Genomic DNA, 25,397 nt, shown 5'->3' with positions numbered 1-25,397 from the left:
AAAAAATCCTGTGGTTATTTGTAACAAAAAATTTTCATATTTAGTGAAACTCATATATTTACCTAGGTATTTAGATTAGATTCAATTCAAAATGAGTTATAGCAATTGTAAATACTTAGCCAAACAAAGGAAATAAACAGTATTTTTTTTAATATTTACATGAAGAAGTAAAAATGCATACATGAGACGAAAGAACGACCAATAAAATTTTATTAACCCGCATTCGCCGCATAAGGTGCTCAGTAGCTCGTTACAAAACGGTTTACTCATTTTTTATTCAAAAAAGTTTCTTAGCTAGATCATAAATTTAACTTTATCAAGTCCTTTTATCTTGTACTGAATGCGTGTATAGTTTTACCCTTGATGTACCTCATTAACGAAGATTTTAAAAAACAACTTAATAAAAAATTGTACTAAAAACTTTTTTTTGCCGCTTTTTAACGTGTTAATACGAAGGCTGTCTTTTATATTTTGCATATAGAAACATAGTAGGCGCCTCTCAACATATATCAAATGTCAAAATTAACCATTATCACCTATATTTAACTTAATGCCAAAGTTTTAGACTGTTTTGTTTAATTTGTCGAATTTTTATTAACAAGAATGCCTTACCGAGTTTGTTTCTCTTTTCGGCAATGAAGCACCAAATCAGTCGACAATCTCTCGTTGGTATGGAGAATTTAAACGTGGACGGATTAGTCTTAGCCACGATCCAAGAACAGGTCCCCCAACAACGGCTGTTACCCAGAACAGCTGACTCTGTACGTAAGCTGATCCAAGAAGACCGACATGTCACATATCAGAGACTTCAATTCAAAAAAATTAAGTGATGAATTATCTGTAAAAAAATAGATTCTCGTTGGATACCGCATCTGTTGTTGGAAGAACAGAAAGCAATTAGAGTCAATTGGTGTCAAAAAATATATGCCGGTTTAAAGTAGGAAACTCCAAAAATATATACAGTATTGTCGGTGGTGATTAATCCTAGATTAACTCTTATGAACCCGAAAATAAACGCCAATCAGCTGTTTGGGTGTTCAGAGATGAACCAAAATTGATACAAGTTATCCGTTCTCGAAGTGTTTCCAAAGAGATGATGGTGACATTTGTTTCAAAAGCGGGTCATGTAGCAACAATCCCTCTGCAAGATCAAAGAACTGTTACTGCTGACTGGTATATAACTATTTGTTTGCCGATTGTAATTGCTGATTGTTTCGAAAAACCAACCATCAACGATGAATGATCCTCCACCAAGACAATGCAAGTTCCCACATAGCTTGAAAAACAATCGAGTTTTTAAAACAACAAGCACCAACACACGAGTGGAATAACTGCTTTCAGAATTCATTCCAGCGGATTCAAAAATGCATTTCTCTTTGTGGAGAATACTTTGAAAAACAATAGTGATTAAAAGTTATCTACAGTTTTTTCTACCTTTATATGCAAAATATAAAAGACAACCCTGGTATTTTGTAAAATATATACAGAAGTAAATATGTTTAATAGGGAATAATATATAGGGAATGATTATTCTAATAAATAATAACACAACAACTGAAAATAGTAAAAGAATATATATTTAGGACAACTAATACACAGCTCGGTATTTCTAGTACCAGAAATCAACAGAAGAATTAAGTTAGCATGGAGTACTTATGGAAGAAACTCAATCATATTCAAATCTAGAATTCCCGAGAGACGATAAAACCACTTTATCTAAAAAAGAAAACATTCGACTAATGTGTACTACCAGTCATGACCTATGCATGCGAAACCTAGACACTTAAAACAACTGGAAACTGTTGGTTGCACAATGCTCAACGCAACGAAATATGCTGAGAATAACCAAGAGAGATCGTAAAGGAAGAGAGTGGATACGACAAAAGACCCAGGTAATAGATACCATCCACAGAGTCAAATACCTCAAGTGGCAATGGGCAGAACACCTGAAAAGAAGGACGGACGATAGATGGACCACAAAGATTACAACATGGTACCAAGGAGGAATTAAGAGATCTAGTAGAAGAAGATCGAACCCGAGATGGGACCATGATATCAGGAAATTAGCAGGGATAACTTGGGCTCTCATAGCCAACAATAGATAACAATGGACCCAACTATAACGAGAGTATCTAAATATGTGAAGGAATCTACACCATAATTGGGAATGGTTGAATAAGCGGAAAATGATGATGATGATGATAGGGAATGATGTGGAGCTTTGTAAGAATAATTGGCCTCACTGTATCTTTTAATATTAACATTTAATTCAGTACAGATGCTTCCAATATGAATGAACACAAATATAACTTCTTTCCTAACCACGCTGACAAATACCTCTTATACTATTTAACCTTTGTTCACGCTCCAATAATTAAATCCGTTACTCTCCATAGAAATGTCGCTCAATAAATCTTATAAAATCATCAATGTCTCTTTAATTCAATTAAAAAAGGTTACCGTACACATGTTTACCTCTGTACGATAACTGAACCGTCTCTAATTCGATTAAATTTTAATTTATTTAGACGATAAAACGTAGGTGTGGATGTTGTGCGGTTCCGTATTAAAGTCAATGAAAAAGAAGTCTTTGGTGTGTACGTTTGTGAAAAAAATAGGGGTTTACTCAGCAGCTTTACTGTATAGATGCCTATTATTGTATGTAAGTGTATTATTGTTATTTTTGTATACCGTGTGCTTCTAGAATTTCTAAATTCTAAATCCCAAATATTATCTCTTCAGATGATTTTATGTAAAACTTGTATTAGACTTTTTTGAAGAGGCATTAAAGTTGTACTTTTGTGTAGAATTTCGTTTCATTTACAATAGTCATTTAAAAGTTATTTGCAAAAATCTACCTTCAAATTAGTAAAATTTATTATACGGCCCAGAGAAAGCTACAATTAATATACCAGCAAAAATGTGATTGTGTCATTGTCAAATTCGATGTCTTAGATATCTTCTTCTTAGAAAGATTCTTGAGATATCTTTAAAAATATTATATTTTTTATTATGGGCCCTCTAGCGGACAAATGAAGCACTTTTGTACAGAGATAATTGCGTCCAATGAACTTATTTTGATTCCAAAAATACGTAGTAATTCTTTATCCACGGAATATTGGGACAACCTGTATATTGAATATCTTCTAACAAACTTTTTTTTAATACAAAATCTAGTTTAGGCTACCTTATAATATACGTAGGTACTGACTAATTACATTACCAATTACATATATGACCATAAAAAATACACTTTCAGTCATTAATGTTTGCATAAATTTTCAATAGTAATAACGTTTATGTTAGAATAAATTTATTTATTCATGGATGTGAGGTAATAAAACAATAAACACTCATTATATGAACATATGAATAGCCATATTTTAATCAATATTAACACATTTACTGCAGACAATTGTTTCAAAGATATTTATCTCAGTTCTATTGATTGATTTATTTGTAGATAGTTTTACAATTATAAAATTCTATTATAAAATAAATTGGATAAACTCTTGTCTATATATTAAATCAAGGATAAAACTAATTCAAATTAAAAAGGTGTATATTATTATAGAAATAATTCTCTTTCTTGAAAAATCCAGGGTATTTCTTTACTTAAACAAGACAACATTTTTGTATATTTTTTTTGAGGAAATGGACCCACCCCTATATTATTGATATTTTTAAAAAGGAACTTAATTATATTAAATTAATTTGCTCTAAACTTTTGAAAAAAATGACCAATAAATCCATGAAAATTCAGATAATAATAGGATGTATGGCTTTGGTTAGATACCCTATGCAAATATACAGTAATTCATCATCATCATCATCATTTTCAGATTATTCAATAGTTTCCAATTATGGTGTAGCCTCTTACAACCTAACCTAACCTAACCTCACATATCTAGATACTCAGTAGTCAGATTTTTTAATTTTGAGGATCATTTATAAAAAACACAACTGGACTAAACCCTACAATTTTTTTTAATTAATGTTTTTGGTTAGGTCATTTTTTAATGTTCAGTATCAGAAGTATATTTCCATTTTTCTGCTTTCTGACATGAAAGAAAATATCGATTCTGTGATAAAGCAAGTATTTTTGCCACTAAAGTGCACTTTATCTAAAGCTCATTTATCAGAGTTTCAAAATATATTGCATAGGTTGCATAGCTTAAATTCGTTGGCTATTTCTATAGGCAACAAACATGAAATCTTCGATCTGCTATAATAAATATTATTAGTTTTAAAAGGGGGTAGATTTTTCAGTCACAATAAAGATTAATGAATGAATTATTATATGAGTATAATATATCAATACCACGTTTAATTATAGCATCTTATCTTTATCTACATCATTTCTGTAACAAAACTAGCTATCTTGGCGCCATTTATTTTTATCTATTTATACTTTTTAGCACTATTTACAGTTATACTTTGGTTATACTATGAAATATCTCGCCTTTCTGTGCCTTTAGCGCTGTTTAGCTGTCTGAAGATGCCAAGTGAACGGTGTGTTCCTTCCTGCTTTATTATTTCCTATACACTTCCCACTATAGTTTTTCCATTATTTCCCACTACAGTTTCATACATGACTTCATTGTGTTTAGTTTCATTCCTAGATTTACCTCATTGCTGACTATGATTCTCCATTAAGCTCGTTTATTTATGCTTGTAGTTTTGGAGGGCTGTTAGAAATAATATGACAATGTCATCAGCAAATATTCTTAGACGCTTCAGGTTGGTTCAGGCATTCAAAAATTATTCAGAGTATGGAGAAAGAGAACAAATAAGGCAAAGAAAATAAAATCCTCCTATGCTGAAAGAAGGGCGACACAACAGATCTGGATCACAATGATCTCAACATTCTACATCATTCAAAGTAATTCTCGGTGAGACACTCTGTATATTATACTTTATTTGCGAAAATTCGCAATCCTAATTGCATTTTATCAATATTTCGCCAGATAACGCGGTTTATCTCCATTTACCTCTTCACTCCCACTTCTAAAAAATCGACTTATCAGCGTACAGTTTATATGTGCGCCTCGCGAACGCATCAACTCCGATGCTAATTCCAGTCACCAGGTGCTAAATCTGCAAGATCCGACGCCCACCCTCCTCGCGACAACAGGATATCCTAAGGAAATATGGCTTAGCCAGACGCGGCACATTTCGCCGTTTTCCCGTCTCTGTCTCAGGACCATCTCAGGACCGAGAAGTGACGTAGAGAAAAAATCGATCTACATACGGCAGGCGGAGGCACATAAAGGTACAGGCGTGACTTAAGTAGGAATGGGCATTTTTAAATAATATATCGATGTAATATACCACAGTGTTGTGGCGTCCTCTGGCGGTAAAACCCCGAACTAAAAATTTTTAGTTTCAGCATTTTGCCGCCAGAGGGCGCCACCTTCACATAATTTTTGGACGATTGCGCCCTCTGGCGGTTAAACCCTGAACTAAAAATTTAGTTTCAACATTTTGCCACCAGAGGGCGCCACAGTCGCATAATTTTTGAGCGAGTGTGGCGCCCTCTTGCGGCTAAACGCCGAACAAAAAATTTAGTTTCAGAATTTTTGCCAGCAGAGGGCGCCACGGTCGCATAATTTTTGAGCCAATGTGGCGCCCTCATGCGGCAAAACGCTGAACTAAAAAATTAGTTTCAGCATTTGCCACCAGAGGGCGCCACGGTCGCATAATTTTTGAGCAAATGTGGCGCCCTCTTGCAGCAAAACGCTGAACTAAAAATTTAGTTTCAACATTTCGCCACCAGAGGGTGTTACAGTCGCATAATTTTTGAGCGAATGTGGCGCCCTCTTGCGGCAAAATGCCGAACTAAAAATTTAGTTTCAGCATATTGGCCGCCAGAGGGCGCCACAGTCACATAATTTTTGAGCGATTGTGGCGCCCTCAACATGTTTAACTTATGTCAATTATGACAAGAATTGGTAATTTAGATTCCAAATATCTCGAAAACCATTACTCGTAGCGATTTTAACCAAGACGCCTTTTTTACAAAAAAAAATTAAAGTCCTAAATTATATTTCTTACAATATCTCAATTTAAAAACAAATTTAAAAAAAAATCATTTAATAATTTTAGTTTTCGTATTTAGATAAATATAAATATAAGTACATTGTAAACAAAAATACTATCGATACAACAATATTTAAAAATATCGATATTTTTGATATGTCGATATTTTTGCACGTCTCTAGATTAAAGGTACAGGCGTGACTTAAGCCGAATTCAGACGTTCCTGCGACGCGACGTGTGGTACATTTGTTGCGAGCATGCTGAGCGTCTCTAAGCTTTTTGTTTTGAACGTGCCGCTGCGCTTTGTATGTTGTTAGATTTTTCGAATCTGTTTTGAAGCATTTTAATATGTTCAAGGGTTACCTTATCTTTTGTTGAGTGGTTTAGTGACATGGCAGCGTGTTTTTGGAATAAATCGGATAGCTTTATCGAAGGGTAAGATTACATTATGCAATTTGTTGTGTTATCTTCTTGAGATCGATAGCAATATTAACAAAAAATATATCGATTAAATAACAGATTTGTTCAATTGCAATTCAAACATTAATAACATATTAACAATTATACAAATAAAAAAATAAGACTCTATTAAATCAGATTTTTAATCATTTTTTTATAACTCAATAACAAAACTCAAATAATCGTATTACATTTACTACAATTTATTTATTTTATCGAATTTGAATGATCTGTAGGTATATATTTGACTTATTATTGATATTTTTATTTAAATCTCACATATTAATAGAGCTACATCAATAATAAATATGATTTTATTTAAAAAAATGTTAAATTTAGATTGAAGTCTTTGACAAATGAGAAAAAAATGTAATTTTAAATTAAAATAACAGGTAACTTCTGTCACTATCATAAATTATATTCTTGCACTGAAGAGAGTATACCTAACACAGACATAACTGGTCTAATATTATTCATGTTTTTTATTAAAAATAATAAGTAAATTTACATGATGAGAGAACAGATTCAAATATTATTTTTCATATACATATTTTATATTTTGTAAAAAGCACAGATTTAAGTATAAGAATAGTTTTAATAACATGTGAAGAACTCATTTCACATCACTATAAACATTTTCCGAGAATTATTTATTTGAATATTAATTTATATGTAGTTATTATTTTATGGAATTTAGGTTTGTACTATGAAGCCTATTTAACAAATTAATAAGTCCTTAAAAAGTATCCTTCTCAGTATTACATACGAGATAAGATAAAATTTCACATAATCTAAGCAATACAAAGATTTCTTTCAAGTTGCATTTTATTTGCCGATTTAGTTAGTTTATCATCATTTAGTTAGTTAGTTAGATGCGACATCTTCAAGCTATTATCAATATAGTATAACATGACCACAACTTAATAAAGGTATGAAATTATTTATTATTTCAAATTTTAATGGGTCATACTTAGGTTTACTTAGTACATTTTTTGGCTGGAGAGTAAGACTAACAAGTAAAACTTTATGTGTAGACGGTGCTTTAGAAGTGCTTTAAATAAAAATTATAAACGGTTTTCATAAAAAAATATGCTAAAATTAGACGGATTCCTGTTATCATCCAAACCTTATCGTATATATATGTAACTTTACACACATGTTAAAACGTAAACCTTGTTTACACGATTACAACATTTTTCTTGGTACTAATTATGTTCCATCCCGGCTCTGTTTATACAAGCACAATTTATCTACTGTAGACAACATAAAAATCCTAGGTTATGGTAAACTATAAAAAACAGATGATACAATTGCACTTTCTATAAATAACGCCAAATAACGGATACACCACGAAAAATAATTATTTTAATCAAATCTATTAAATTTTTCGTTTATAAATTCAGTAACTGTATTGTAATCTAAAGCTTCGTCTACACATAACTTTTTACATGTCAGTCTTACCTGATCAATCAAAACGTGTCAAGTAAAACCCTCTTTCTAGATAGAGTGTGACAGAAATAAGTACAACTTTAAAGGGTGGTAGATCAGACCAAAAGAAACATATTTTCCCTTTACCATTTTTAAATAAATTTATAATAACCAAGTTACTTAACTTTGAAAATGTAAAGAAAATAAGGGCAACATTTTGAGAGCCGCCGACAGCAATCGATAATCAGCCGCAAATACCATGCAATTACCAGAATCTCAGCTTGTTCGACGTCCAGTGTTGACACATCGACTAGAAATATTTAAAACGACTTGGAAAATTCAGATTAAAAGTAAAAAACTTACCTAACATTAGAAAACGGGACTAAGCGGGAATAGCAGATCGATGTAATTATCGATCGATTGTTTTTTCTATCTCACATTCTTTTTTTAGGAATAAACACCAAAATAATTGATTGATTTCTATTTGAATAATAACAGTATTTTTACAGGCTTACCTTACATTTGCCTATTTTTTTAGTTTTGTTAGAGATTTACAGTTTTGAGTAAAATGACAAATGAATTGGATAACCTAAAAAATCAATCAGCTGATCTGTTTAAGTGTAGGTCAAACATTGAAATATATTTACATTTATAACAGAGGGCGCTCAAAAGTTGAAAAGCTGCTATGACTGTTCATTATTTAGTTTCATTATTTCAGTTTCCTAAACTGAAAAAAAGGTATTTAAAATATAGTAGACGTTGCACTATGCTTAATAATAATCTATAATGATTAAAAAATCTACAGTGAATAAAATTAATTTAAGTATTTTTTGTAGAAGTTTGAAAATGTGAATTTATAACTACTTATAAATATACAGAATGGGGATAACGGAGGAGATAGAAACATTGCATTCTCTCAAAGCACTATAAAGTAAACAAGCGGCACTCAAAAGTTTTTCAGTATTTTCCGGAAAATGTCAAGAAAAAAAAAACATTTTTTTAGACAACTACCGTCATTTCTCTAGACGGTCTTCCGTTTTGCCTGGCAAGCAAAACCGACACGTATAACGTTCTGTGTAAACGGGGCTTTATACAGTAAAGTATACATTTTATATTATTTGTGTGATGTTTAACTTCAAAAGAACGTAGGAAACATATTTTTAGAATTTTATGTTAAAATTAAAAATATAGTAAATACACTCATATTTCAAAAACAAATAAATATCAAAACATGAATAACAATTTGTTTACACCAATTCTGATGTGCATTAAATATAAATTGGAGCCGTGTTGAACTGTTCGAGAGTTCGTAAATTTCACTACGAGTTATCGCTAGAATATGAGCTTTATTTTGACTTAAATTACGTGTTGTTTCGAGAATAATACAACCGGATGTTTATTTTTGGCGGGAGTTTAAATGAACTTCGTGTGATTTACGTTTCTATAAGTAACTGTAGAAAGGAAAATTGAATTTAATTTTCGAAACATAAAACAGTACCTACAGTTCACACCAAATAAACTTGACCGGCACAGTGTTGCCCACTTTTATATATTTTCTTTTAATTAAAAGATTTTAGTAAACAAAAATAAATTTAAACAGTTATTATTTACATCAACAAAACTCACCGTATTCTTAACAGCACTTAAGGGACATAAAGTGCCATTACTACCGCTTTCCCGTTCAAAATATTCTAATAAAGTTGCGATGTGTTTTTTACGGTTTTTTTTATTTGTTCGTTTCTCAACTCAACAAAATAAAAACACTAAATCACCACAATACACCAAAACACTTTTACTTTTACACTGGACGCGCGTTTCGCTAATCATGTTAGCATCATCAGCAGATGATTATAAACTAAAGTACAATCTACAAGTTGAGCGTTTATATACTCGCTCAGTGGGCACCGAGTGGGCGTGGCAAAATCTAGCCAACCGAGTCAGAGCCCACTGAGCGTAACAGTTAGATTTCCGCCACTAGAGTAGTAGGAACAAAGAACTTGAAGGAATTGGACCGTTGTCTCTGTTCATACTATCTTTACATTTATTAATTCTGATGCTTTCATATGCATCTAATTGCTTGTAATTTGAGACTTGTTTAATTAATTTTAAATTATTAAGATCTATACAATGTTCTTTACCAAATCGTCAACTCCAGCGGCTTTCCCTAATTTTAAATCGTTTATAGCTGCATTTAGTTCAATTATTGCGAAAGGTTGGCTGAACTCGTTATTTTCCTGTTCTATTCTAGTAAGGTGGAGTGTTATTTCCCATTTGACTTACCGTTCACAATGAGTTGGTAGGCTACCTGATTCGTACTTACGCTTGGTATCTCTTTGGGGGGCAGTTGGGTCGTTGTTCACCTTTCTTAGTGTTTTCCATGCTTGTCGGCTAGAGTGTTTCATATCGATATTGGTGATAAGATAGCAATCTCTTCTGACAGTCTATTACCCAAGTTTATAGTTTCCTCTGCGAAAGGATCACGCATATACAGATCCGTGTATTCGTCGTAGAGCTTACTCTGATTCCGATCCAAACCTGGAATGTATTGAGTTCGGCAGCCACGCGGGATGTGCTTTCTAGAAATGGTTTTTATGTTCTCTATAAAGGTGTTATAATTATCAGATATTGGCTCGATAGTTTGAATACCACCATCCAATTCATCCCTGAAACCTTCCCAATTCGCTTTTTAAAGTTGAAGCGTCTGCGGAATGGAACGATTATTGCTCTAATTTGGAGCATAATGGGTCTGTGTTGAGAATGTGGAATAGGTTCCAGAAGCTTTTTTACATAGTGTTGTCTGATGTTATCACTGACAAAGATTAGGTCGGAATTGGAACCTCGCCGCCATCTTCCGCTGTTGAAAGATGCCGGAAGCTTGAGCATTGAGATATTCTTCATAAATGACTCGACCCTCTCCCCGTCTGTATTTTTCTCTCCGTAGCCCCACAACACACTGAGGCTGTTAAAGTTTCCAATAATAACCCTTGATTTGGGTCGGAAGGTATCATGGGCACCAAATTCTGGGATACTAAAAGGTGATGCCGGAGGTTTATACAGGGATGTGACTGCGAGATTTTCGAAAACGACAGTAAGTGTCTCGATGTTATTGGCTACTGACTTAAACGAACTTCCCAACGCCATATATTTCCTGATGAAAACTGCTCTGCCATATTGCTCGTGTGGTCGTTCGGTTATCAGGGTCATACCCGATATGTGAGGTCTAGGGTCCGTAGGGCCTCTGTGTGTTTCTTGTAGGCATAGTGCGTGGCACTCAACCTCCTGCACATCTCCGCCAGATAGTCCTTCCACATTTAAGGAAATGATGGTCAGTGCTGGTCTTGATGAGGACCGGTTGGTATCTCTCTTGCTTGACATTTTACTTCCTAGCTAGATAGATAGATGCTGAGTTGGTGGTTGCAGAATCAGCTACAGGTTTTAGCCAGTACCCAGGATCGCGACGGGGACGCGTCTGCATGACCCCTTTTTTACGGTTATTAAGCTATATTGTACACTTCGCACTAAAAGAGGTTCTAAAAAGAACAACGTTCCACTGCAAGGTCTGCTCGTAAACATTTTTAAGGTTGAAGTATCAGAACACTATTTATTTAAACCAAAAACTCGTAATACAAAACTAAAGTGTCAAAACGAACAACAATGTCAGGAAATAAATAAATAAATGCGGCAATTTGACATTTTTCACAGCAGAGCTACCACCTGAATCCCCAGAACGAAATGTAAATTCCAGTTAGTCAGCCCGGCGCGAATATCTCTATCGTTATCAACACTGAATTTAAAAATCGCGCCTTCGATTACGTATCTAAAAGTTTAATTGATTGAAATGTAGGCAAAATTTATTAATTTTTAAAAATGAAGAAAATATATTTTAAAAATGTAGAAACCTTGAATGAACATTACTTCGCAACGCAGTTTATTTGAAAAATGTTTCGCTGTGGCTGCCTTATAGATGTTTCTTAGTTTTTCCAGTGCTTAACGACTCTAACTACATCTAATTAATTATCTAGATTGTCTGAGAACGAAAAATGGGAAAATTAGGAAGAATAATAATTGCTCATTAACGTCAGTTCTAATAAAATTTATGAACGGCTTTTTCAGTTTAAGAAAATCGTAGAATAAAATAAAGCTTGTTATTGATTAAGTAGACAAAACTGGCTGTTTTTTTATCTACGTTTCCCAGTTTTTGGAAATTCTTATTAGAGCCGTAGAGTCATAAATTAAATAGTCAGATTATCTGAACATAAGAAAGGAACAAATTAGGAGGAATAATGGATCATTTACGTCTGTTGAAATAAAATTTATTAAACTTTTTTTAGGTTAAGAATTGATGGAATTCAAAAATTGCATTTTAAACCGTATCTGAACATTACTTCGTGGGAGATTTCATTTGAAATATATTTTACTATCGTTGTCTAGTGGATCTTTTTTTTTAGTTTTCCCAGTTGTTAATTAACTTTTATAGCAGCTAATGAACTCTGATCCAGATTTCCTAACACAACAATAAAAAGAGAAGAAGAATAATTACCCATTAATGTCAGTAGAAGTAAATTTTATGTGCAGTGTATTTTTTTTGGTTAATTTTTTTATATAAAAAGTTTTCAAAGAAATGTATAGTTTTCAGATTTTTCCTTATATGAACTTGCAGTATAAGACTTGCCAAATCTCATAGTTCTAAAAAAAATACAAAAATAATGTGTATACTTCTGGTTATACATCCCCATGCCATATAAACCGAGATGTAAAACAAAAGGCCTTTGCAACAACAATAAAAAAGTGAACGGCTATACCAAATCATCCGTCGAACGGCTAAATATAGATGGATGTTTAAAGTTTACCGTGTTTCCCTTGAAGAAGTTGTGGATAATCTTCGATAAATAAACGTGTCTCAAAACTGTCTGTCTGACTTATTTTTATCAGCGACCGAAAGGTAGATAATTAGAGCAACGCTGTCTTCCTCACCTTGAATTTTAACTGTAAATATCCTGCTTATCGGGGATTTCAAAGAATTTAACGAAAGAGGATGAGGATGAGGATGAAAGAGGCTTGAGCCTTGTTAACATCAGTCTTGTTATTCTATCGTTATTGATAAGGATAGAATTTGTTGTATATTTTTAAATGTTGAGTACCTACATTGCCAGATTTATAGGGTACAGTGGCTAAGAAGTAAAGAAAAATGAACTAAGAAGAAAAAAAGCAAAGAACCGATATACATACGTTACTAATATATACATATGAATTAGTAATAAACTTATATTAAATTTTATCAGAGACTTTGAGACGCACTTCTTTTCAGACGCACCCGGTATACTAACATACGAAATTTGTTTTTTTATCAGAAAAAATAAAAAAGTTATAGGGACAAGCCACTTTTGCAAAAAACACCCGGTATAGATTACATTACTGTATATCATAATAATAAATATTTTGCATAAATAACTTACCGATAAAAACAATTTTTATTAATACATTATATAATTGCTCATTAAAGGAGATTGTAATCAGACAAAAATTAACAAAAATAAACAGTTAAGTGATAACCCTTGTCCTATTAATTTAAATTCGGACTAATTTGCAAGTTCAATTTACGGACGAACAAACAAGTTTTCTGTTTTAAATAATGCGCGACCTTGGCGCTCTCTGGCCAAATAATGTGCAATTATTCTTAACCGAGAACAGAGGAGAGAAAAAAACAGTACCTCAAATTACTATAATATCAGCAGAAAAGCTACAGTATTAAATTGCTAGTCACTGTGTCTAGTACAATGAGATATAAAACGTTTTAAAAACATATACATGTAAGTTATTAGAATGTATTTAAAAGATATTTAGTACTATTGTTAATTGTTCTAGATAATTGTATCACAAATATAGTATTAGGGATTCCTTAATCCAATTTGATCGAAAAAAAAACGGCGTCAGCGATGGCTATGAAATGAAGATCGCTGTCTTCTTGTAATATGTAAAATTATATGGAGAATATCATCGATATTTCCAAGCCAACTGAACGCCGTTTTTTCGATCATACGGTATTTTCTTAAGAAAGTGTGGTATTTTACAGATAAAAGTGTAGATAGAGTAGATATATGTAAATAAATAGATACAGTTTTATTCATTTAATGTAATCGATTTAAAATATTAAATTCATATAAGAACTTAAAACATTATAAATAAATGCTATACTACAGGGTATTTCAAAACAAATGCGAAACACTTTAATGGGTGACTCGTTGTAAAAATAAAGGGTGGTATTATACAGGGTGGAGTCTTAAATAAGTGCAAATATTTTGGTACAGGGCTGGTAGATCTCGATAAAAGAAACATATTTTCTCTGTACCATTTTTCAAAAGTCCAAAATATCCGAGATATTTTACTTCGAAAACTAAAAAAAAAGATTTTTTGGCTTAAATTTTGACAACCACTGGATCTTTTCTTGGTTTTCATTTTTGGTATCAAGGTAGTATGTTTTTTAACTAAAAATTAGAAAAATTACCAAAATTTTTGAAAAAAAATCCAAATTTTTGGGAAAAAAAATGGCAAAAAAAAATTTAATAAATATAATTCTGAGGTCGCGAAATATGCCACCCCTAAAAATATTTGAGACCTCAGTGCGGATCTCAGAACTCGAATGGCCAGATGCTACGTCTTCTCTGTGTTACTCTATGGATGTGAGAGCTGGACACTGGATTCACAGACCGAGAAGAGAATAGAAGCCTTCGAAATGTATATATACAGACGGATGCTGCGAATCTCATGGGTACAAAGGATCACCAACAATGAAGTACTCCAGCGTATGCAGAAACAAAAAGAGATACTGAACACCATCAAGGAAAGAGAAATGCAATACCTGGGTCATGTGATGAGAGGTGGTAGATACGAAATACTGCGCCTCATAATAGAGGGCAAAGGGCAAGGGAAAAGATCAGTAAGAAGACGCCAGAACTCATGGCTAAAAGATTTGAGGAGATGGTTTGAACGCTCGTCTGTGGAAATCTTCCGGGCTGCATTTTCGAGAGCCACAATTGCCATTTGGATCGCCAACCTTCAGCAGGAGAGGGCGCGATAAGAAGAGAAGAAAAATATTTGCACTTATTTAAGACTCACCCTGTATAGATGTTGGGTCAAAGTTAAAGTTTAGGAAGATATTGGTATATAAAGAAAAAATAATAATGTTCTACTTTAAATCTAGTGGCCTGCTGCCACTGTTGACCGTTGTTAATATTGCATTATTTGACATTCTCAAACTATTTTTAATAAGACATCAACGTTTGAGGTTTTCCTTATTTTATTTGAAACACCTTGTATATTATTTTACAAACCTTCCGTAGTTGAAATTCTTCTCGTAATTTCAAAATTACCAGATAAATGTCAAAACAAAACCGACAAAAAGTGTGAATTTTAAAAAAATGTAATATATTGTACCCAAATTTCATTTATTTATTAGTTCGAAATATAATTTTGTTCACCCGATATACTATATTATATTATTAGAGTGACTACATTATTACGATATTTACAACTTTTACGATGTTTAATACATAAAAATGTTATTTTAATTTACTATTAGGCAATTTAATCCAAATAATAGTACTTAGAAACCTATAAAACATACTTATTTATTACTTTTATCGCTCTTTTAAATTAATAGTGTACTTATTAATTGATGTTCAAGAACTTAGTTCGTACAAATCCATTTTTATCTCATATTTACTTTGCTAAAATGTCTTGCTGATAAAAAACTGATAATGGAGATATTTGTTCCGCAAAGGATATATCCGAGAAATACTTAACGACATTCTACATCGAACTTTTTATCTTGATATATCGACAAAATTTATGTAAGGCTTTATTTTTAGATTACTTTTGTTTACTTTTAACTTATATATTTTCTTTATTTTCAGGGGGAAACCAATCCAAAGTTAAGTGCGAGGCAACAACATGGCTGCAGTAGACCAGGCTTCCACTACACCATCCTACACCACCTCTACTGAATACAAAACTCAGGAGAAAACCATCTTTTCTTTGCTTTCCAACTTAAAGCAAGCCCAGTCCAAACTTCAACAGGATAGTGATCAACTTGACAGTGAGGATTTAGTGATTTTACGACGTAACCCAAATACCAACCAGAACTCAATAAATAAGAGCGCTTATTTGAAACTTCACAAAAATACAAATACATCTTCGAACCGTGACAGTTCAGTGGAGAGAATTAAAGAAAATTTCGAACCAAACAAACCAAAACCTGTTCCAAAAGTTCGAAGATCTAAGGTCACGAAAAGTCAAGTGATATTGCCTAATAAGCAAGAGCAGAAACCGGCGAGGTATAGTTTAAACATAGACAAGAGTCGTAAAGATGTCAACTCGAACCATCTGACAGATAGAAAAGAGGATCTTTCTAGTGAAGAGGAATATGTGACTATAGTTAGACGTTCCGATTCTGAAGAGAGTATTGCGAAAATCAGGGAAGAACTGTCGGCCTTTACTCTGGACCCGAATATGGAGAAGAAAAAGAAGAACAATTTCCGCAGAATTTTCTCGGTCTTTAGCAATAAAGACAGGAAGAAAAAAAGCGAGGAGAAGAACAAGTCTCAAAACAAAGACAATGCCGGAATGTACAGTGAAAACTTTCAAAACGAGAGTCATACATTTACCCGGCAGTCACCGTATAGACACACAACCGGTGGTGATAGCTATTCAACCAAACAAAACCCTTCGACAGTGAAACTTCAAAGAAGCGACAGTGATGCTAAAGTTCCTAATCCATACGTCGAGCAACAACTCGAACGAGAATACGCCCAAAAACACATAGACCAATTCAACAAGTTTAAAGAAAGTTTTGAGAATGTTTCTAGTCATGTTTCAAACTCCGCAAATAAGGAAAGGTATACTACCATGGACAAACCCATAATCAAAAACCATCAACCTAACAATAGTTATATGCATATGCCAGATATTCGAAAATATATCGATACCAGTTCTTCAGCTAGCACTTCTGAGTCGGATAGATCAAATCCTTATCAGAGCGAATCTTTTAAACCTAACCAGCAAAGACAACAAACAAATACAAACAACATCGAAGAACGAAACCACGCCAACTCGCTGACCAGAATTAACGATAGCAGAAGAGACACACCTCCTAGATTACTAGAAACCAAACAAGACGTACGGTTGGTAAACCCGAAAGCTTTAATTCCTATAAATTCGGAAAGAGCTCTTCCAAATCCGTACCAAAATGTCCATCCCAGGTCTCCTGGAGAATCTCCACAGCAAAGTTTGACTAGAATGTCTCAAACAGACAGCAGTCCGTATCAAACAATGAACTCCCCAAGGAATTTAGCACCGAACAGACCGAATTTTAATGAAACTTATGGTACTGTTTTTGATAGTCTCGAAAATTCTTCACAACGATCATCAAGCCGGGCTAGTTTTTCACCTAAAGACCAACAAAAAGTACCTCGATCACCTTCTTTGGAACCCTCGAAGTTAAAACTACCACCTAACAGAGAAATAGTACCTTTATCACCGAGGGTAAGGTCTCCTATTCCATCTGAATACGTCAGTACTGAGAAACTAATTGCTACAGAACTGCTAAAAACAAGAAGGTCGCCGGTACCAGTTCAAAAGATATCAAAGAATGTTAGTCCAACTCATCGACGGCTTGATCTTGACCTTGATTATCCTGATAATATTGATAATATTAGCAAGGATAGTCTGATTGTTAGTACTGACAATTTAAGTGCCAAACCTCCACCGGGATCCAGACAGCAACATCTTAAATTGCCTATGGAAAATGGAAGAATGGGCAGTGAGAACTACAGGTTGAGTCAAGCATCACCCAGTACAATAGAAAACTTGTATCGGGTAAGCCAAGCATCGCCTGTGGGCAGCGCAGACAAAATTATCACAAACGCACAAGTCCATATAAATTCTCCAGTAAATCGGACACCTACGCCTAATAATTCAATGCATAATCTTTCGCTGTCACCGGTAAGGTCCACTAACGGTTCCATTCGACCTTCTACACCCTTGGGAATGAAAAGAAACGAGTCTCCTAAAACACCTCAAAAGGAGGATATGAGGAAAAGCGTAGAGGCGTACTACTGGAAAGAAATTAAGAAAATGAAAGATCAGGAAAATTACGATCTTTATATGCTCCAGATGCAGTACGGAAACATGTACCCTTATGGTTATGCTGAGGAACCAGCAAGTGTTAGAAGATCAAGAAGCTTATCTCCTTCTGCAAACAGAAACGGAAGAAGAAGTTTAAGCTTACCTCGTGACGTGAAGGGCCCAATGAATCCCGGCCCTGGAGGAAGACTCTATGCCAATGCAATTCCGGAAAATCGGGCAGTGACTCACCAAATGCACCCAAGAAGCATACAGCAGTTACAGTTTCAACAACAGCAAGAACAACAAAAGTATTTTACCAGAAATACTCCCGAACGTAGAACGGTAGATGGTACTAATTTCAGAAAAACAGAAAGCAACACTGATAGTCTGTACAAGCCAATTTTCAAGAGGGGGAGTTTAAACGTACCGGTCCAACAAACAATGGATGACACGTTAAAAAGGAAGGTTAGTTTTTCTGGTTCGACCGATCAAAACGTGCAGTCCTGGCCCACCAAAAATGGGTTCACAAAAAGTCCTCCTCAAAGGAGAATTGACCGTAACCAAAGTCAAGGAAGTGATGACGTGTTTATGCCGAACATTCCGAACGATAATCGATACCAGTATCAAACAAATCAACGAAACGAACCTATAAAAGAAGCACTTTACTATAACTCTAAGAGGGACCTCCCAGGTCCTAACGGAGAACCTTTTTACATAAGCAAAAGCAACCAAAATCCTTTATACATGCCTCAGAGACAGATAGCTGAGGGACCTTATAGCCAAGAACAACTTTACGTTAGCAAGAACAATCAAAATCCTTTATACAGTCAAAGAATACCACAGCAGGAAGAAGTCCTCTATGGACAACCTAGAGATGCCATACCATCCCAAGCTCCAGCACCTAGATTAGTTAGGCATGGTTCCATACAGATGGGTGAGGAAATGTACAGGAACAGAATGGGACCTAGAAGAACATCGTATCAGAATAACAACATGATACGACCTGGCGTGTCATCTACTCCGAATCCAAGCCAGGAAGTCCAGTATCTTAACAGAGCTCAGCAACCGACGCAATTACGCAGAGAAATTATTCTGAACGACGAAATTTTCGGACAGTTTGGAGGTTATGTCTCCAGTCCCGATTCACGAACTTCCCAGCCTCAAAGTGTTTATTCTTCGCGACAGAGTATCGCAGAATATACGCCTGGGAGGCCTGTACAAAGACAGGTATCGGTAAATAATAAAGTTTGTGATATCTACGGTCAAATCCACGACGTGGATAACCCTCGACTTCAAACTGGAGTGATAATGGGTCAACTTCAGCCAAATCCAGGTAGTCCAATGGCAGCGAGAAGTTCCTACTCGCAACTACCAACCAGACAACCGTTTGTGCGTAACAGTAGACTGACCGCCAGTGCTAACGACATGCATCATCGAAGTCCGAATATTGTTCATTCATATCCTCCGGATGGGATATACGGTAGAATTGAGTCTTCCCAGTTGAACAATAACGATGGGTACAATAGACCTCTACCACCGATACCAAGAGGGCGAAAAGGTGTAGTGCGTAACCTAATTGTTTCAGATCAAGAAAGTGGTTCGGACATCAGTGAAATCCAGAGAATAATGAACAATAATCAAAAGACTAATAATCGAGGTTTATATGGTAAGTGATTCAAGTATTTGGGCTAGTAGATTTTTGGGTTCTTTTTAAGAAAAATGTGTTTCTTTCTTGCCAGGTGGTGTCATTTCTTGAAGTGCTAATTTTCTATCCAAAACTATGCTGTATGTTTTTCAAAAAATCGACAGAAGAATGGGAATACAACGTGTTAATTTTTCTAAAAGAAGAAAAAACATACGATAATTTAAGGCCATATTTTTTTTTATTTTGTAGCAAATAATTTTGCTAAACGTGTTTAGTTTTTGTTATATTAAAATACAAAATTAAAAATAAAACAAAATGTGAATCAAAACAATCAAATAAGTAGTGAATCAAAAAGCAAAACGTAAGTCAATTAAAATAATTACAAAATATATGCATGTAAAAATATAATATTTTCTCTGGTTTAAAAACTATATTTTTATTTTATATATTGACGATTTTTTATTGATTCTTTTTCGTTATTGTAAATTTTACCTAAGCGTTGGTATTAAGTAATTTAGCTGCTCTAACTGTTCTTAACTAAAAATCCTTAAAATTATTTGTATGTTTTTTAAAGAAACTTTGTTTTACTTGCTTTGGGTACCTTCATACATGTTTAGATAAGATATTATTAATTGTTTATCTCAAAAATATCGATAACGTTAATACCTAGATGACTTAAAACACTGAAATACAATCCAGCCTTCATGAAATACACTTTTACCTCTCTACTAGCTCAAAATCTTGAATTGATGCTGCTGTTCAAACTTTTAACAGTTATTTTTTTGTGTTTGTCAAATCCAGTATTATAAAGTATGCTTTTATATGTTGTGCTTGTGTATAAATAGGGTTTATAACTAATCATGAAATATTTATGAAACGAATTGTCATATATTTTTATAAATATCCATATTAAAAAGTATAGTAATATTTTATTACCATTAAATTTTTTGAGAAAGTGATTTTTGTAAATATTGAAAAAAACTATTTTGTACTGTAATTTATGATAATAAATTATAATAATATATTGTTTTACCATAATAATACTGTCGTTTTATTTAATTAGCTTATCATTTATAGTAGCCTTTCAATTCCAGGTTTTGATGCTGTTTACTTTTCTAAAAACTGACTACAGTACAATTTAAATAAATAATTCTAATGTTATCTCAAAGGAATTCTAATAAAAGTAATTTTTCCTAGAAACTAGAAACATAACAGTTTATAAAAACATTTTCTTCTATTATTTATAAACTATTTCAAAGCTTTCCGAGATTTTGTTCCCCAGGGAGTGAATTTTTGGAATTCTATGTTATTTGGATGCATAATTTCCTTGCTTCCGTCCTAAATTTTAATTGGGATGTCTAGAGAAGAGTCGACAAAAGCGCACAGCGTATAGACAGTCCACTTTCAATTCAGTCATTTAAATGGTAATAGTTCCAAAGTTGCAGCATCAGAGAAGCAATCTTCAATCTACTTAAATTCTGGCACTCTTTTTCATGTTAATTAATTTAAATTGCTGTTACTTTAACACGAATTTAAATGTTAAATCTTTTAACTTGAAAAAAACTTTTTAATCAATACAATTACAACAAAATATATCTGCAACACTCTTGCAAAAATCTAATAATAATTGCTGATTGCTATAAACTTCTAATTGAACCTCGGTAAACCAAGGTTCTTAATGAAGCTTTATAATTAATCTGTGATTTATATATAATTTGTAATAAAATAAGTAAGACGTCTTATACAGGGGGATGCAAAATTTCTGATAGGCAAAACATATCAGGATAATAAAAACCTAACTTGTGAAGCATATCCTTGAAAAATTAATTGCTTCGTGTTTATAGTCCTATGGCAAAATCTTAAACTCTACGATTAGTTTTTGGGAAAAAAAAGGTGTAAAAATGTAAGCAACATTTTTGAAAATGAGTAATTTTGACATTGAATTAGACTCGGGATCTCTACTACCATAAATCGACAGAATAATTAAGTTAGCAATGGAACGAAATATGCTGGGAATAACCAAGAAAGGTCGTAAAAGAATAGAGTGGATACCACAAAGACCCAGGTAATAGATGTCATCCTTCTTCTTCTTCGGGTTCCATCTCCTAATGGAGGTTGGAAATCATCATGGCAATTCTAACTTTGTTAACGGCTGCTCTGAATAACTGGTTTGAAGTCATTCCAAACCATTCTCTCAAATTATTGAGCTATGATGTTCTTCTTCTTCCTTGGCTCCTTCTGCTCTTTATCTATTATGTTCCGCAGCAGGGCATAATTAGGTCCTCTTATTATGTGTCCAAGGTACTCAAGTTTTCTTTTTTAAAGGGTGTTAATCACCTCTTCGTCCTTCTGAATCCTGCGTGGCAGTTCTACATTTGTAACCTTGTCAGTCCATGCAATCCTCAGCATACGCCGATAACACCATCTTTCGAATGCCTCAAGCTTCTCCATTTCGGTCTTCTTAAGTGTCCAAACCTCTGAACCATAGAGTAGAGTTGCAAATATGTAACCCCTTAGCATTCTTAATCTAAGCTTTAAGTTGATGTCTCCACTGCACAGACATTTTTTGAGTTTTACAAAGGATGCTCTGGCTATTTCTATTCGAGCTTTTATTTCTGCTGATTGATCCAAGTTTTCGGTCAACCAACTGCCTAGATATTTATTTGTGTTTGCAGACCCTCCACGTTGTCTGCTATAAGGACGGAATCGTCCGCTTAGATGTCATCCACAAAGTCAAATCCCTCAAGTGGCAAGTGGCAATAGACCACAAAAATTACAGCATAGTTCCAAACCTAACCTACGTGGAATTAAGAGACCTAGAAGAAGACCGAACCTGAACCGTCCTTAATGGGATCATGATATTAGGTTGATACACCAAGTTTTAGTCCAATATTCGACAGAAAATACAATATGTCATTTCCAACAAATTGACATTTGAAATTTTCCAACAAATTATTTAAAAAAGACGCCGCTTTTTTGCGATCTACAGTATCTATTAGTAATAACAGTAAAGAGATAGGAAGTAATATTCTAGAAATCGAATAGTTTAGCCTTTAGCTGCAGAATAAACCAAGTTTATAAATCAAGATCACTGTCATATGGGGAATGTTATCGATTGTCATTTCCAAGCTAACTGGGCGCCGTTTTTTTTTCGGATGTACAATTTATATAGTGAATATAGTAAATTTTAAACATATACGAGTACCTTTATTGGAATGATTGGTTTTGAATAGTTGCAAATGATTTACATATTCAAAAGTTATGTAGCAACAGAAGCTAAATCTGCATTTCTTATTTGAATTTTAAATATTCTCGTAAAACCAGGAAATAAGTAACTACTGTTTACAAGTAAGGTCATATACCATGTGGCCTAAGATAGGAAAATATCGACTGTAAATATATATTTTAAATCTTAACCAAATTATTCAATGCAATAGAGAAAATTAATTTAGTAGAAAAACGGCATTTTTTTTTTGTTTGTAAGGAATAAGTCATCAGCTGGTCATCAGAGACAATTTTAGCGATTTTTAGTTATTCAGCTTTCAAGTGTAAAAAAATAAGAAACAGCCAGGAGTTACATTTTATAGGTAAATAAGCAGTAATCCACCTGTTTATCGTTTTTTTTTTATTGAATTGGATAATTATTTCTCTGATATTATACTGGGTGCGTCTCAAAAGTAGCTCACCCCTATAACTTTTTTATTTTTTTCTGATAAAAAACGAGATTTGGCATGTTAGTATATGACATAAATTGGGTTTGATTGACGTATTTAATTGTTTTTGGTCACTTCCTGTTTCACCGGAAACGACTACAACTTTTGATTTTTAAATGGCACCCTCAGTATTTTTTTACTTTATTCGATAGAAAATGATGTTCTGAATAGAATGACATATATCATATGTCAACTTTTGACATTCTCGCTTAATAAAAAATACTATCTTAAATTTCAATCTAGAGTGCCATGGCTATGTTAAAAACACTAATTCTTAATCGAGGAGCCTTGGGAAAATAGATTTGATCGTCTAATGTTTTTAGTGTCTTAACCTGGCTGATTAAAAGATGCTCAAATCGTATTTTTAATTATATTTCAATTTTTTCAAATGGAACGAGGGTGGCCCATTAGCATGTTTGGAAAAAGCATTTTTTACGAATAATTTGATACCACACACTTGGTATTTCGAGTCAAATTTTCGTTACGAACCGCAAGTAATAATTTCAAATAAACCATATGTGAAAATGTGAAAAGTTGACATATGATATGTCATTATTCTATTCAGAGTGTTATTTTCTATCGAATACAGCAAAAAAAATATCTATAGGGTGCTATTTAAAAATCAAAAGTTGTTGTTATTTCCGGTGAAACAGGAAGTGACCGAAAACAATTGAATACGTCAATCAATCTTAATTTATGTCATATACTAACATACCAAATCTCGTTTTTTTAACTGAAAAAATAAAAAAGTTATAGGTGTGGTATATACTTGATAGGTGCTATACGTCGATACTAGTTTTGTTCCTTTTGTTAACATTTTAATACGTTTTTTTCGTAATTAATTAGTATGATACCACCGCAATACCATAGGCGCAGTCAAAACATTTATTAAAATATAAATATCTCTTCAAGCGGCTATGGTAACAATTTGGTTGCAGGTGTTATTCGTCTTTGTATTCTTTACTCATTGGTTTTGTTAAATATTTTCTTTGGACACACCGTACAACTATAGTCTAAAAGTCGCCAGCGAACCTTTAAGAAAAGCAATAAAAGCTGCGTTGTAAAGTCTGCATCTTTACGACCAAAACAATGAAAGTTCCATGCGAGCACATACACAGAAGTAATAAATGGTAGGATCGGGTTGACTAATGGCACAAATAAATTCTCAAGAAGTAATGCGAGAACCAGAAGGAGTAATTATTGAACAGAAGCCCTTGAAACCCACAGCGATTTTATTAATTAACATATCATTAATTTAGAGCACTAAATTATTTCTTAGTTCAACGATATGGATAGAAATAATCCAGATTAAAATAAAAATGCTGGACTGAGTTGAGGAGATGCTATAGACACTTAGTTAGTGTTAAATAGCTGATTTGGTATGGTAATGATACTTATGTCACACTGACTTAAGATCTCTATTTCTATAATAAATATATGACTCTTTACTGATTAACAATTATCAATTATTGTATTGAAATGATTTGGTTTTTAATTAGTTCGTTCTTTTAAAGAAAGGTACAAATTATTGATATACCGGGTGCGTCTCGAAAGTGGCTCACCTCTATAACTTTTTTATTTTTTCAGTTAAAAAAACAAGATTTGGTATGTAAATATATGGCATAAATTAGTATTGACTGACGTATTCTATTGTTTTTCCTCACTTCCTGTTTCACCGGAAATGACTTCAACTTTAGAATTTTAAATGGCACCTTCGGTATATTTCTACTTTATTCGATAGATATAGATTCATAGATGGAATATTTTTCGTGCCTTGTTCTGGACCGTTAAAAGATGCTAAAATCGTATTTTTAATCATATCTCAATTTTTCCAAATGGAACAAGGGTGGCTCATTAGTATATTTGGAAAAAGCATTTTTTTTACGAATAATTTGATACCACATACTTGGTATTTCGAGTCAAATTGTCGTTATGAACCGCATGTTAAATTTCAAATAAACCATATGCCGAGATGTCAAACGTTGACATGT

The 25,397-nt window shown here is 33.4% G+C and overlaps 1 protein-coding gene across 7 annotated transcripts in view; it reads left to right on the top strand.

The window, feature by feature from the left end:
• The window catches only part of LOC115874103, a 59,886-nt gene extending 39,152 nt beyond the window's left edge, over window positions 1-20,734 (top strand). For 2 of the 7 annotated variants that reach the window (XM_030889173.1, XM_030889179.1), the window contains exon 2: window positions 15,840-20,734. In XM_030889173.1, coding sequence (XP_030745033.1) covers window positions 15,877-19,722 — 3,846 coding nt within the window. In that variant the 5' untranslated portion in view covers window positions 15,840-15,876 and the 3' untranslated portion in view covers window positions 19,723-20,734. Of the gene's footprint in view, window positions 1-5,036; window positions 5,273-6,302; window positions 6,475-7,345; window positions 7,428-13,623; window positions 13,737-15,741; window positions 15,777-15,839 lie in introns of those variants that run through there. The other 5 variants (XM_030889174.1, XM_030889177.1, XM_030889175.1 and 2 more) reach the window with 5 other exon arrangements.
• The last annotated feature ends 4,663 nt before the right edge of the window (window positions 20,735-25,397 follow it).

The sequence above is a fragment of the Sitophilus oryzae genome, unplaced genomic scaffold (assembly GCF_002938485.1).
Source record: "Sitophilus oryzae breed Bouriz unplaced genomic scaffold, Soryzae_2.0 scaffold_1227_pilon_pilon, whole genome shotgun sequence".
In the NCBI taxonomy this organism is placed as follows: domain Eukaryota; kingdom Metazoa; phylum Arthropoda; class Insecta; order Coleoptera; family Curculionidae; genus Sitophilus; species Sitophilus oryzae.
This window is presented reverse-complemented; position numbering and strand designations above follow the sequence as displayed.